The sequence below is a fragment of the Carassius auratus genome, chromosome 41 (assembly GCF_003368295.1).
Source record: "Carassius auratus strain Wakin chromosome 41, ASM336829v1, whole genome shotgun sequence".
Taxonomy (NCBI): Eukaryota; Metazoa; Chordata; class Actinopteri; order Cypriniformes; family Cyprinidae; genus Carassius; species Carassius auratus.
The window spans coordinates 10,262,985-10,275,957 of NC_039283.1; the positions used below are offsets into that span (position 1 = coordinate 10,262,985).

Consider the following 12,973-nt stretch of genomic DNA (forward strand, 5'->3'; position numbering starts at 1 on the left):
CAATCAAGTTACTGAATTAGTTACAGGGTGGTGTTTACTGTTTCCTTGCTTTTTCATATGAGAGAGTGAAATAACCAGTCAGTACATTCACTCCTATAACCACTGACTCGTCAGCTTAATGGCTACATCATCAATTAATGACTAAACCACAGAAATGTGTATTTATGCCAACAGTGAGGTGTAGAACGGACCGTGGTGATGTTCCAGGAGCGGATGAGATGGATGTCTTTCATCAGGTACTGCCAGGAGAGCAGACTCCTGAGGTCAGCGTGGAGCTTCTGCCACAGAGCCAGAGTCTGCTGCTGACCGGCCTCCAGACTGACACAAACAACCACACAACAACACCTCAAAAGAGAATCTGGGAGTCTTTACAGACACACACGTCTTGTTAGACAAGTTATTAATGAATTCACTGCCAATGGAGAGCATTTCCATTCAGTGCCATCTTAGTAAAGATGCTTTCTATATACGCAGCCGTTAACTTAAACTAAAATCATAAGAAAATAATTTCAGTACTTGAAAAACAAAAAACAAAAAAAAAAACTTAAAAGTATTTTATTTCAGCTAGTTGTCAAAACAACAGTCTTTTTTTAGTTTAACTTGTACTAAAATAACTACAACTTAATTAAAATATTAGACATTACAAAAAAAGATGAAAAAACAACACAATTACTAAAACTACATAAAAAAAAATGACAGAAACCAGAAAACAAAAAGCTATTAAAAAGTTATAATAGTATCTTGTAGTAGTTTTTAATTCCAGCTCGTTGCCAAGGCAACATTTAACATTTTTACTTTACCGTATTTTCCGGACTATAAGTCACACTTTTTTTCATAGTTTGGCTGGTCCTGCGACTTATAGTCATGTGCGACTTATCAAAATTAATTTGACATGAACCGAGAGAAATGAACCAAGAGAAAACATTACCATCTCCAGCCGCCAGAGGGCGCTCTACACAGCTCAGTTCTCCTGAAGTCTACACTGAGCAGCATATAGTGCCCTCTCGTGGCTGGAGACGGTAATGTTTTCTCTTGGTTCTTGGTTCTAAATAAATGCGACTTATAGTCCAGTGAGACTTATATATGTTTTTTTCCTCATCATGACGTATTTTTGGACTGTTGTGACTTACACTAAGGTGCGACTTATAGTCCGAAAAATACGGTAAATTTAAGTTTTTTTAACACATTAAACTGAAAAAAATCAAAACTAAAACTAATAAATACTATCTAGACCAATAAAAAACACAAATGAAAATAATAAAAACACAGAACAAAATGACTAAACTTGAAAACAGAAATGCTAAAAATTTCTCATATTTGTATAATTAAACTTGAACTAGATAAACAAAAAAATACTATATATGCATAAAAAACGAAAAACAATAATAACAAATACATAAAAATAAATAACAAAAAAGCAAAATTACTAAAACTTGATATTTACTAATGCATTATTTAAATCAAAAGTTGTGCTTGTTAACATTAGTTAATGCACTGTGAATTGCCATGAACTAACAATGAATAACTGTATTTTTATTAACTAACATTAACGAAGATGAATAAATACAGTAATAAATGTATTATTCATTGTTTGTTCATGTTAATTAATACATTAACTAACATTAACTAATGGAACCTTATTCTAAAGTGTTACCCCTAAACTTTATAAAAAAAATGGCAAAACATAAAATGTAAATGGAACTCAAAGCATTGTGTGATCCTGTAATAGTGTATAGACGAGAGTGGAAGGCAGTCAGCAGCAGTGTGTGTTCAGAAATCAATGTCTTTAAAGTGTAGTGTGTGTAACGCACCTGGACACGCTCTCCACAGCCTCCTTGTTGACGGGCGGCACCAGGAAGCAGATGGACGGCACCACGGCCTCGTTCCCCGAGCGGTTCAGGACCTTCCACCTGGAGGGCTGGGAGTTATTGATGAGCGCGCACTCGTCGCCCTTGTGCATGGTGATCTGTCAGAGGACACAGGGGTTTGAGCATGCAGCACAAGCACAGAAGACAGAGCCACGGGGACGGACTCTACCTCCATCTGTTTGAAGTCACACACAGCTTGGACGGGCAGCTTTCCTCTGGAGGGGCTGGTGGGGTCCCGCGGCTTCAGCTGGACGATGGACTTGGCTCTCTTGTTCAGGCCAGCGATGTCAGACTTGAACTCGTTCAGCTGCTCTCTTTCCTCCTGTGGTCAAACTCACTTAGTTAGCTTAAAGCGGCTCATTCATTTGACTTTTTTCTTTATATAGCGTTATAAGAAATGTTTTATATAGCACTGCATTCAAGAAACAGTCAAAATATCCTTCTATTTTTCTAAGACTCAAGTGATCGTACCTTAATAGTTATTGTTAAATTTTAAAATAAGTTTATCAACAAAAGGTGAGCTTTAAGGGCTCATTAAAATACAAGTTTTCCATTAAAATACAAGTATGATGGTTTAACGTTTGAAAACAAAGAAATTAAGACAACATAATACTACAGGTGTGTTGTCAAATAAACATATTAATATATTACATTATGCATTTTTGTTACATACTCATTTTTATTCTAGTAAAATATTACAATATTATTATTTCTTATTTTGTTTGATTCAGTCTTTTTGTTTTTAATTTTTTTTTTGTAATATAATAATAATTATTATTATAATAATAACTATACTTTTCTTAAATACTATTTTTTATTATTAAATATTACAATAATAATACTTCTTATTTTGATTCACTAAATTGTATTATTATTTTATTTTTTCATAAATACTTGATTTTTAATTTAATGAAATATTACAACAGTAATATTTCTTATTTTGTAAAAATATATTTATTTATTTATTAATTAATAATTTATTATTATTATTATTTATAGCCATATTTACATATATTCACAAAATGTTGGCAAGACTGTATACCCCTACAAACAAACACAGCAAATCTGTATTATTATTATTATTATTATTTTTATTTTTTTTTGCATTTTAAATCACAATTTTTATCCGAAAATGTACAATTCGATTTATTTCCTAACTCATGCTAGAATACTGTGCCATCAGTGCTGCAGTGTTACAGGAGATGTTTGTAGTAAGCAATCTCTACTAATAACTGTACGCTTGCACTGACAATGAAAGGCAGACTCACAACAGCGTCCTGCAGTAGATCCTCCAGTCGAGTGGAAGTGGTGCTGCGGTCACACATGTACTTCTTCTTCATGGTCTCCTGCATCTTCTTCATCCTCTCCTCAGCGTCTCTCACATCAGCGAAGAACTACGGGTAAAACAGGACAGGAGGAGAAAGAGAAGAATACTGCTTACACACTGCACGATTGACCCACAACGATCTGAAACATGGTTATCACACTATATCAGACAGGCATCTGATGATGCTGTACCTGGAAGTATGCAGTGTTTTCTCTGAGATGAGTTTCAATGCAACAGCACACCTGGAGGATCCAGCTCCACTGCGTCTGCAGAGCTGCGGTGAAGGCCTGAAGAGCACAACACGGCACACACGTAACACTTACAACATGTTCACATCAAATAAACGCAGTCTTGGTGAGTGTCTTCTTTCAAAACGTTAATAGTTGAGTCTGTACCTCGACAGTCTTCTTGCCCGGATGTCCGTCTTTGATCAGTCTGTCTCCAGTGGCCTGGATGTCGTTGATTTTCTTCTCTCTAAGTTCCAGTTCTCGCATGAGTCCCTGAGGATTTAATCAAACCATGAAGAACAATCCAAACTGTACAACATTCTCCATTTACACCTGGTCTTGCAGCAGTCTGTTTATTAACCAGTTACAGGAAGACCCCAACTCTAAGCAGAGCGTCAGGATTATAAAACGCTCTGCACTTACGGAGTAGTTCTCTTTCTTCGCAGTCATATTGGTGTTGCGCTCGCTCCAGTCGTAGTTGATCTCCTCTTCCTCTTTGTCATTGAGCCACATCAGTTCCTTGGTGGCGGCGCTGACGAAGTTATACAGCTGGTCCAGGTTTCTCAGACGGGACTTGGAGGAGTTCTAGAGAAGAAGAGAGATGTGTGCTGACACTGCAAGGCCTAGTGGTTTATAACAGTCACCGGTTTAGACACTCACCAGCAGTCTGTTGTACTGCAGATCCAGTTTGCCCAGATAGTCTCTGTATGTGCCTTTACTAAGAGGAGAGAGCTGGCTCTGAAACACACGAGCAGGGAGAGATGTCACAAGAGACCATCTTAGAAGGTAAAAATATCCATTTCTTAATTTAAGCATTTAAAGTGCCAGAACATTAGCATCCAATGGTGATATTGTAATTATTATTCTATTTATCTATGGAGTTATCATTCTGAATGTATATGGGCCTATATCATTGCATTTAGCAGATTAAATCTGGCCGACAATATCGTTTGCATTACAGGTCAATATAAACAATCAAGCTTTTAAAATAATCTATGAAGCAGTATAACTGCTTTACATGAGTACACTGTGCATATGTGGGTAGAAGTGCATATATTTATATATCCAACTTTACATTGATAATATAGTTACATGATATAATAAAAAATGTATGTGGGTAAAGTTGGATATACTTAACAGTATAATTGTTAATTAATTTGAGTTAATAATTCACATCAATTTATTTTAAAGAAATGCTTAGTGGGGAAATTAAAAATATGTTTGAGAGAAAGGAGTGTAATTCTGGCTAATGTAACATAGCGTATGATTAATGGTTTATTTAAAGATTATTAAGCATATTCATGGTGAGAAACAAGTGAGAAATAGAAAAAGTAAAGAAATAAATAAACAGCTTTTAACTTTATAAGACAACAATAAAAAAGGCATATAAAAACAGGTTTAATCAATGACAAAATATAACAATTTCAATTTTCAGCATTTATGTATAATGCATTATAAAGGGGTAATTAATAAAGGCTATAATGCATTATACTTATACATAATGTTTGTGGTAATACATTATATATTGTCTGTTAAGAATTACAACCAAATTAAAAAGGCATTAATAAAAAAGAAAAGAAAAGGCATAGTGTAACAATGAATTGCTAAGTGTTATAATGTATTAACTGAGGTTACAATTGATCATACAATGCATTATAAGCTGTATTACTAGGCATAATTAATGTATTACTACTTTTGGGAACACTTTATCACTTGATCTCTTAACTTGTTGTTTATTAGCAAGCATATTACAAAAATATTAGCCATTTATTAGTACTAAATTAGCACAAATTAATGGCTTTTTGACCTTATCCTACATCTATAACAATACCCAATACCAAAACATTATAACTACCTTACTAACTATTAATAAGCAACAAATTAGGATTTACTGAGGGAAAAGTCGTAGTTAATAGAGAATTAGTGTTCCCTATTCTATAATGCATTATACATTATACATTATTCAAAATATAAATCTGGTTTCACTTCATCTGAAAAGTAAAGAGTCCTAGTGTAGTTCAAGACATCACAGTCCATCAAAATATGCTTCAGAGTTTATGCACTCTGACATACGTGGCATATTTAATATGCAAACACGTTTTTAGTAAAAGTAGTTAAGAGTAAAAAATAAATAAATAAACAAATAAAAGTACCTCATCTGTCCGTGCGCGCTCGATCTTAGCCCTGAAGTCCTCGATGGTTTGGTGAAGTCCTCTGTGGCTGCCCAGCTGAGACTCCACAGAGGGAAGATCGATGCCCCAGTCGGCCGTATCGATCCGCCGCTGGTTCTCCTCCACCCAGGATAACAGGTCCTGCGCGTAACGCAGGGTGACCTCGTCCAGCTCGGGCCGTGAGCGCTGCACAGTCTCCTGGGATGTGATGGAGACGTGAGACACAGTGCTGACGCTGGACTTGAGCCTCAGGTTGTATTCGCTGCGCAGGTTCACCAAGCGCTCGTGTAAGTGGTACACCCTGAGAAAAGAAAACTGCTGTCATTCGGTTTGCTTACATTAATTATACGTTATAGAATGACAAAGATGTTCATCCAATGGTATTCCTTGTAGTTCCAAAGGGAAAGGAATATCCCTTTTTAATGCACTGAAGTCTCCTGGAAGAAGGTTTCCCACTATACGGACTCACCTGCGATACATCTGCTCTGCCTGCAGGTGGCGCCCGTCTTTGAGCAGCTGAACGTCGTTAAAGAGGAGCCGGATCATGCCGTCGGCTTTGTCCAGATCCCTCTCCACCTCAACCGTGTGCTGCGCTGGTTTCCTGGCATTTAGGAGACGGATATCCTGCAGCAAAAGTCAAAGTCACTACAATGCAAAGTCTATACAGCAGCTACACAGTTAGAGCGAGTAGTAGCTGTGTGAGTGATGTATATCTCACCATCTGCAGCAGGGACTCGGTATGCTTGAGCTGTTCTTCACACAAGCCTGATTCCACCTGCACTTTCCTGATGATCTGCTGGAGACGCTCTAACCTGGAAATGACCAGAGTTTGCAGACAATTCAATTACTTTTTTTTAAAATGAAGGGACAGGATTTTCAAAACAATAAAAGAAGCACATTTTCAAGCATAAACTTTTTTCATTTTGAAAGAAATTAGAAAGAAATGTTGTGAAATGACTTCAAATAACTAAAATCTGTTACACTGTATTTTAAGGTGTCCTAGTTACATTGTAATTGTTTAAGCACTGAATGATATGTGCTTGCTATATGGTTAGGGTTTGAATTAGGGTTACATGCATGTAATTATGCATAATCATAATTAATTATTACTATAATAGAAAGTATATTTGTTACAGGGACACCTTAAAATAAAGTGTTACCCTAAAATCGTTAGCACTTTATTTTACAGTCCTGTTCCTCATGTACATACTATTTACTTATTATAGTAATTACAATAACTATGTAATAACTAGGTACTAACCCTGAACCTACCCCTAGACCTAACCCTACCCCATGTAGTTACCTTGTATTACCAGAACTTTCTTAGATAAATACACTGTAAGTACACTATAAGTACATGTTAGTACACGTACTGTAAAATAAAGTGTTACCCTAAAATCACCTGGAAATTAGTCGGTTTAAAGTAATCGACAAAACAAGCCACAAAAATGCATGTATCAAGAAACTCACTGTTTTTCACAACGAAGCAAATGCTCTAAACGACACGGATCTGTCAAAAAGGCCATTTTTACACTCCAACAGCATGCAAGAATCTCCCAAAAATGCATAAAAAAACATGTTTTTCGTGTTTTAATCCTGTCATGGGACTCGGACGGATCAAACCCGAGCCAGGATGAAGTTGTTGTGGCGCTTGGTCAGCCATTCCAGTCCATAAAGAAACTGTGTGCTGCACATTACTCGTGTCCAGCATTGTCTTGTGACAGGGGACGTGTCCTGTTCTGGATGAAACTCCCTCTACTTCAAGATGATGGATATCGATAACTATTTCATTTACTATTATTAACTATTTTCATTCATTACTCTTTTTTTTTTTACCAGTATATGCAGAATATAAATGCAACATTCTCATTCGGTCACACTGACAGTAAATTTGCTACAGTACACTGCTTCACTGAAACTGGATGGAAACACATTTATTTGGAAGTCACTATATGATGAATACAGATCGTTTATTCTCTATAGAACTAGGAAAGTTAAAGAGCTTTTCAAAGTCTGGAGTTGTCATTAATGGTGTAATAATGACACAGAGCCAAACCAAAACTGTTGAATGTTTCATTCTTCATCACCACAAAAAGTTTTCTTTCAATGTTTCTTTCTATTAATACGTATTAATATGTAAACATAGTTTTTCGTTGCAACAGTTTTCAATTCTTAAACAATAAATCTAGTGATTAAAATACAGATATAAAGTGTCATCACTTGCTCACAGTTAATGTGATAAACAAAACAAAAAATCACCAAAACTCCAGCTGATTAAAAGATGAAGAAGAGTAAAATTAAAAGCTCTGTCTGTGGATGTCACTTTTTGATATTTTCTATTGAATGCAATAAATTCATAAATTTGAAGTGCTGAAGACCACACTGAGATCTGGAAGAGATGGGTAGCATCATATCATTCTCACGCAGCTCTCATTAGTCTAGAACGGTCTGTATTGTACGTTTAATGACTGGTTCTATTCTAGTCAGGCTGTTGTTTCTTTACACACACTACATATTCACGATGACCTCAAAATAAAAGCCATGACAGAACTGAGACTGCGGGGTGATGTGGTCCTCACCTCTCAAACTCGATTCGGAGCAGTCTCTCCCTCTCCAGAATAGCCACATGTAGACGTCCCCATTCCTTCTCAAGGTCAATGGGATGGTAACCGGGAGGAAACTTGATCTGACCAGAATGAACCGCACTCTGAGGGTAAATGATGGTAAAACACATTAAGACAGAAGAAACTAATCATTATACAGATTTAAAACTCTCTCACTTTACCATCTGCTAAACTAAAATCATTTTCGCATCTCATGCTACATGTGTAACTCTCCATGACTGTAGCAGAACACATTGGGATCCTGTGTACCAACCTCAAAGGACTGGTACAGGTGTTTGGAGTGGCTCTTGTCTGACTCTTTGGCGGGAAGCTCTGTTTCTTTAAATTTCAGGAACTGACGCCACAGAATCTACAATACGAGCAAACAAGCAAATTAATAAATAAACACAGAAATCTGTCATGGGGCAATACAAAAAGTCATTGTTAATAGTTAGTTAATAGTGAGAATTGTGTATTGTTCAGTGCTAGTTAATATAGTGCTAGTGCAATACATTAACAAAGGCTAACTAAGGTAGGTTAACCTAACACCCCCCCCCCCCCCAAAAAAAAAAAATTGAATAGAAATAAAAATGACCAAAATGCATAACAAAATTATTAAAACTTCTGCTAAAATTAAAATTTAAACAGAACGTCAAAATAATACCAAAATCCAAAATGAAAATAAACTAAAACAGCGTGGTGATAAATTGATGCTGGAATATAAAGTATCCAAGATACAGTGTGACCCTCGATAACCCTGAGCAGGTAGATCTGAATGGTTCAGTCAGCATTTGTCTAAAGCACCTGCTCTTTGTTATTCCTCTAGCATAACGCGGAATGACTGAGGATAAGCTCAAAGCTGGTAATATAACTAGCAGCTCTCAGATCAAGATGATACGCATCACAAAACCACTCCACATTGATGAGACACAGCCATAGAAACTCAGACAAAGCAGCTCAAAGCAGAACACTGCTCTTCGTGATGCAGTGTCATATGACATGACTCATGCTCTGCAAACAAGGTTTCTTCCAGTAACATGCCATCAGATGTTACTGGCAGTGATGGGATCAACTTCTACATTGAATGTCAAGCTACAAGCTAATTACGTTTTATTTTTATTTTTATTTTATTTTTAAAACTATATTCAAGCAATTTCAAGTCAATATATACTGTATGCATGCATATATATATATATATATATATATATATATATATATATATATATATATATATATAAAACAAAAAGGATATTATTTAGGGTGATTTAGAGTTGCTTGAACAGATTCATTAAATACAACTAATAAGCTAGACACAATCTAATTTACAGGCAAAAACAGTAATGCACTGATGCAATATAAAAAAATAAAATAAAATAAATCAAAGTAAAATACACTTTGAAATACCATGTCAAATAAATAATAATGAAATAATAAAATTAACTAAGTATTGCAATGCAAATATTTGCCTGAACCATGAAATTTAAAATAAAAAATAAAATAAAATTCTAGCTTAGACCTTTTCAAAATTCTCTGCTGGCTATAATATTTAGTGTTAATTTGGTGCTGGTCTAAGTGTTAAATCTGCATAAGCATTCTGCTAACATGAAAAACTTAACTAGTGAAGCTGGTTGACCAGTTTGGTTTTTTTTCTGGTTAAACTAGTTAAAACTTATATGTAGTCTCCAAATCGCAGCTTATGCTGGTGACCAACTTAGCTGGTCCTTTCAGCGACAGTGACCCAGATAATTCAACACAAAACCAATGTGCCAATCACAGACAGCACAGCACAACAGATAATGAAGAATGCATCACATTCAATAACTGAACACAAACAGAGTAACTAGCAGCAACCCAGACTCACCTCGATCTCCTCATAGCTGCTGGGAAACTTCCTCTCCTCGAAGATGAGTACATGATGTCTGATCCACTGCAGAAGAACGGTGACCAGCTCGTAATACTCCTGCCAGTGCAGCTCCAGCTCCTGCAGCCGGGAACAAAACACACAAAAACTATTCAGAGAGGAACAGGACAGCTCTTTTGACTTAAGTCACTTACCACATTACCTCAATTAGGTGTCCTCAATCAGAGCCTTGTCTGCTAACAGCATGTGAAGGGAGGGATGAATCAAAGTACAGAAATAGCTGATACAGGTTTATTGATAGTTTGTGACACGGCTCACAGATCATCTAATTCTCTTCTCATAGCAGAGGCTGATGGTGTGAAGGAGGAATGAAATAATCTGCGTCTGACAGCAGCTGGATGCTGTTATATAAGGGTGAATGGCAGAGATCCAGATCACACAACATCTATTACCTCGTCAAGTTTATATTCCTAAACCTTCTCTCCTTCTTTAAGGTGTAAACAAGCAAAGAGGTGAAAGAGGAGCCTACTGCCATTTTGAAAACCTGATGAGGGTCAAAAAGGGTCTCAGTTCACCATATTTGAATGCAAGCAAATTAATTTGTGAAGAAAAAATGTTAATAATTTAATTCTGTGCTTTTTCTAAACACTTTATTTTACACTGTTTAAAATAAAGGTCCTTTATTGACACTGATGGTTCGAAACTTCAACATCCAAGGAAACTTTCATTGCACAAAAGATTATTTAAAAAAATATTTAAACAATTCTTTACACTAAGAACAAAAATGGCTCTTTTAGGAGCTGTTCACTGAACCAAAAATGGTTCTTCATGACTGCAAAAATCCTTTTTTTTGGTGTTTGAGTGTTTTGTTTTACACATCTTGGAATATAATCATAGATCATTTTAGGAGTTCAATAATCTTAAAGTGTGGTAATGTCAGCAAATTTTTGCATGCAAAAAAAAAAAAAAAAAAAAAAAAATTCAATGTCTACTGTTAATAGAGATGTATGAAGCAAAAGTCACTTACAAACCAAGCATCTTTCTGTTGGTGAAGGCACTGAATGTGCATGAATAAGCATGAGCACAACCTGTGTGGGGAACTTTTTCCCAGATTGTGGGATTCCTGTTAAAAAGACTGGATTTTCCCCATGAGATTTCTCTGAGCAGCAATAAATGTAATCGCACCTCTAACCAATCGTTCGGCTAAACTTCTCTTTTGTGTTGCACGAATGAAACACAATCATGAGGTCTGGAATGAGTGCTGATAAATGACGATCATCTTGTCATTGTCTGAGAGACTGGACACTGATGCTATTCAGCAGGAGAGTGGGAACGAGCAAGGGTAGGAAGCCTAAAGAAACCTCATTCATAAAACTGCTTCATTAGTTTTATTAGATTTGGTTCAACAGCATATTAACTGGACTATTTGCTGACTGCCTATTTGCTGAGTCTGGAACTGGGTTGTTAAATGGGAATTACATCATTTTGAAATGAGTGAAAAACTCACATTGACTTTGGCGCCGTCCTGGACATCTGGGACACGGGGCATAGCGTCGTAAAGGGAGGACACATAGGTGATGATGGACTTCTCATCAGGATGAGGCACATCCACATCTGCAATGGAAAGAATTGCAGTTTAATAACTTTGAACTAATACATTTAATCAGGATTTCGCTTCAACACTGGATGTTGATATCTAATAACTGTCTTCAAAATCAGCTTGTAGCGCTTTAACATTACCCTCTGGGTCAAGCAGTCGTGTGACCCCAAGTTCTCTCTCTGCCACTGAAAAAGCCTGTTCCAGGTTCTCCAGGTTGGACTGGCGGTACACCTTCCCCATGTCGATGAGCCTGGGCCTGGTGAAATCAAGAGTAACGAAAGAAAGTGTGAAAGATATTAAGTGTCAAAAGTTTAAATCACTGGAAAAGTCAACAAAACATGAATTGCAAATGCAATCTAATGCATAAAAAATGGTACATTTTACAATAAGGTCTTATTAGGTAAGATTAGTTAATGCATTAACTAACATTAACAACGAGCGATACATTTGTCACAGTATTCTTTCATTTTTGTTAACTTTGCTGCATTATTAGTTCATGATGGCTCAGGTACATTACAACTTTTTTATTTTAATTATGCATTTCTAAATGTTGAAATTAACAAAGATTAATAAATGAAGTATTTTTCTTGTTAGTTCATGTTAACAAATGAAACCTTACTGTATAATGTTACCAAAAAATATGTATAATGAAATCAGAATGACAACATTTTAAATGATTGGAGTAAGTGGATTTGAACATTGCAGATTATACTAGTTGCTTAATAGTAGAGGGACATAATGAGTTCAGAGACGCAGGTAAGGTGACCACCTGCTCCATAAATCCCAAAAAAACATCTGTCTCCGGAGGGATGGAGCCATAACTCACATGCCATGAATACCAAGAGCTGGGAGCGGCTCCAAAAAACAGAGAGCCAACAAACTCTACACACTTCTACACACTTACAATGATTAAAACATCAAAATGACTCAAACATCACAACCCTTAGCTTCTGCAACATACAAAAAAGTGTTAGAAATTAAGCAAGCACCCAGGCATCTCTGAGAAATGTATGCTGGAAGGCATGACATCAGATTCTCCAGCGTGGCACTGAACGTCTTCCACCATGCTCGGATCATCCGTCCTGAAGCCCGCATGGATCTGCCTCAGGTCTCTCTCTGGTACATGGCTCACTGAGCTCCAGTCCGGCCCGTGTCCCGTCTGAGAGTCTCCGCTGGAGCGAGCGCCTGGACTCTGGGATCCCCGGCCGGAGTCCTCGGAGGGAATATCCTCACACAGCATGACCACACGGTCCTCCACGTCACTCGCAGAAGCCATGGTGCTGCTGGAGCCGGTGCGACGCTTCTTAAAGGACAGA

At 36.7% G+C, this 12,973-nt stretch overlaps 1 protein-coding gene across 1 annotated transcript in view; it reads right to left on the reverse strand.

The window, feature by feature from the left end:
- The window catches only part of LOC113060060 (plectin-like), a 52,532-nt gene that overhangs the window by 24,113 nt on the left and 15,446 nt on the right, over positions 1–12,973 (reverse strand). The window contains exons 7-22 of the mRNA XM_026228868.1: positions 11,798–11,913; positions 11,565–11,671; positions 10,058–10,177; positions 8,471–8,566; positions 8,173–8,300; positions 6,312–6,405; positions 6,063–6,217; positions 5,576–5,894; positions 4,083–4,160; positions 3,846–4,007; positions 3,591–3,695; positions 3,387–3,482; positions 3,137–3,262; positions 2,038–2,190; positions 1,812–1,966; positions 192–318 (exon numbers count right to left, since the gene is read on the reverse strand). Of these exons, the coding sequence (XP_026084653.1) occupies positions 192–318; positions 1,812–1,966; positions 2,038–2,190; positions 3,137–3,262; positions 3,387–3,482; positions 3,591–3,695; positions 3,846–4,007; positions 4,083–4,160; positions 5,576–5,894; positions 6,063–6,217; positions 6,312–6,405; positions 8,173–8,300; positions 8,471–8,566; positions 10,058–10,177; positions 11,565–11,671; positions 11,798–11,913 (2,137 nt within the window). The remainder of the gene's footprint in view (positions 1–191; positions 319–1,811; positions 1,967–2,037; positions 2,191–3,136; positions 3,263–3,386; positions 3,483–3,590; positions 3,696–3,845; positions 4,008–4,082; positions 4,161–5,575; positions 5,895–6,062; positions 6,218–6,311; positions 6,406–8,172; positions 8,301–8,470; positions 8,567–10,057; positions 10,178–11,564; positions 11,672–11,797; positions 11,914–12,973) is intronic.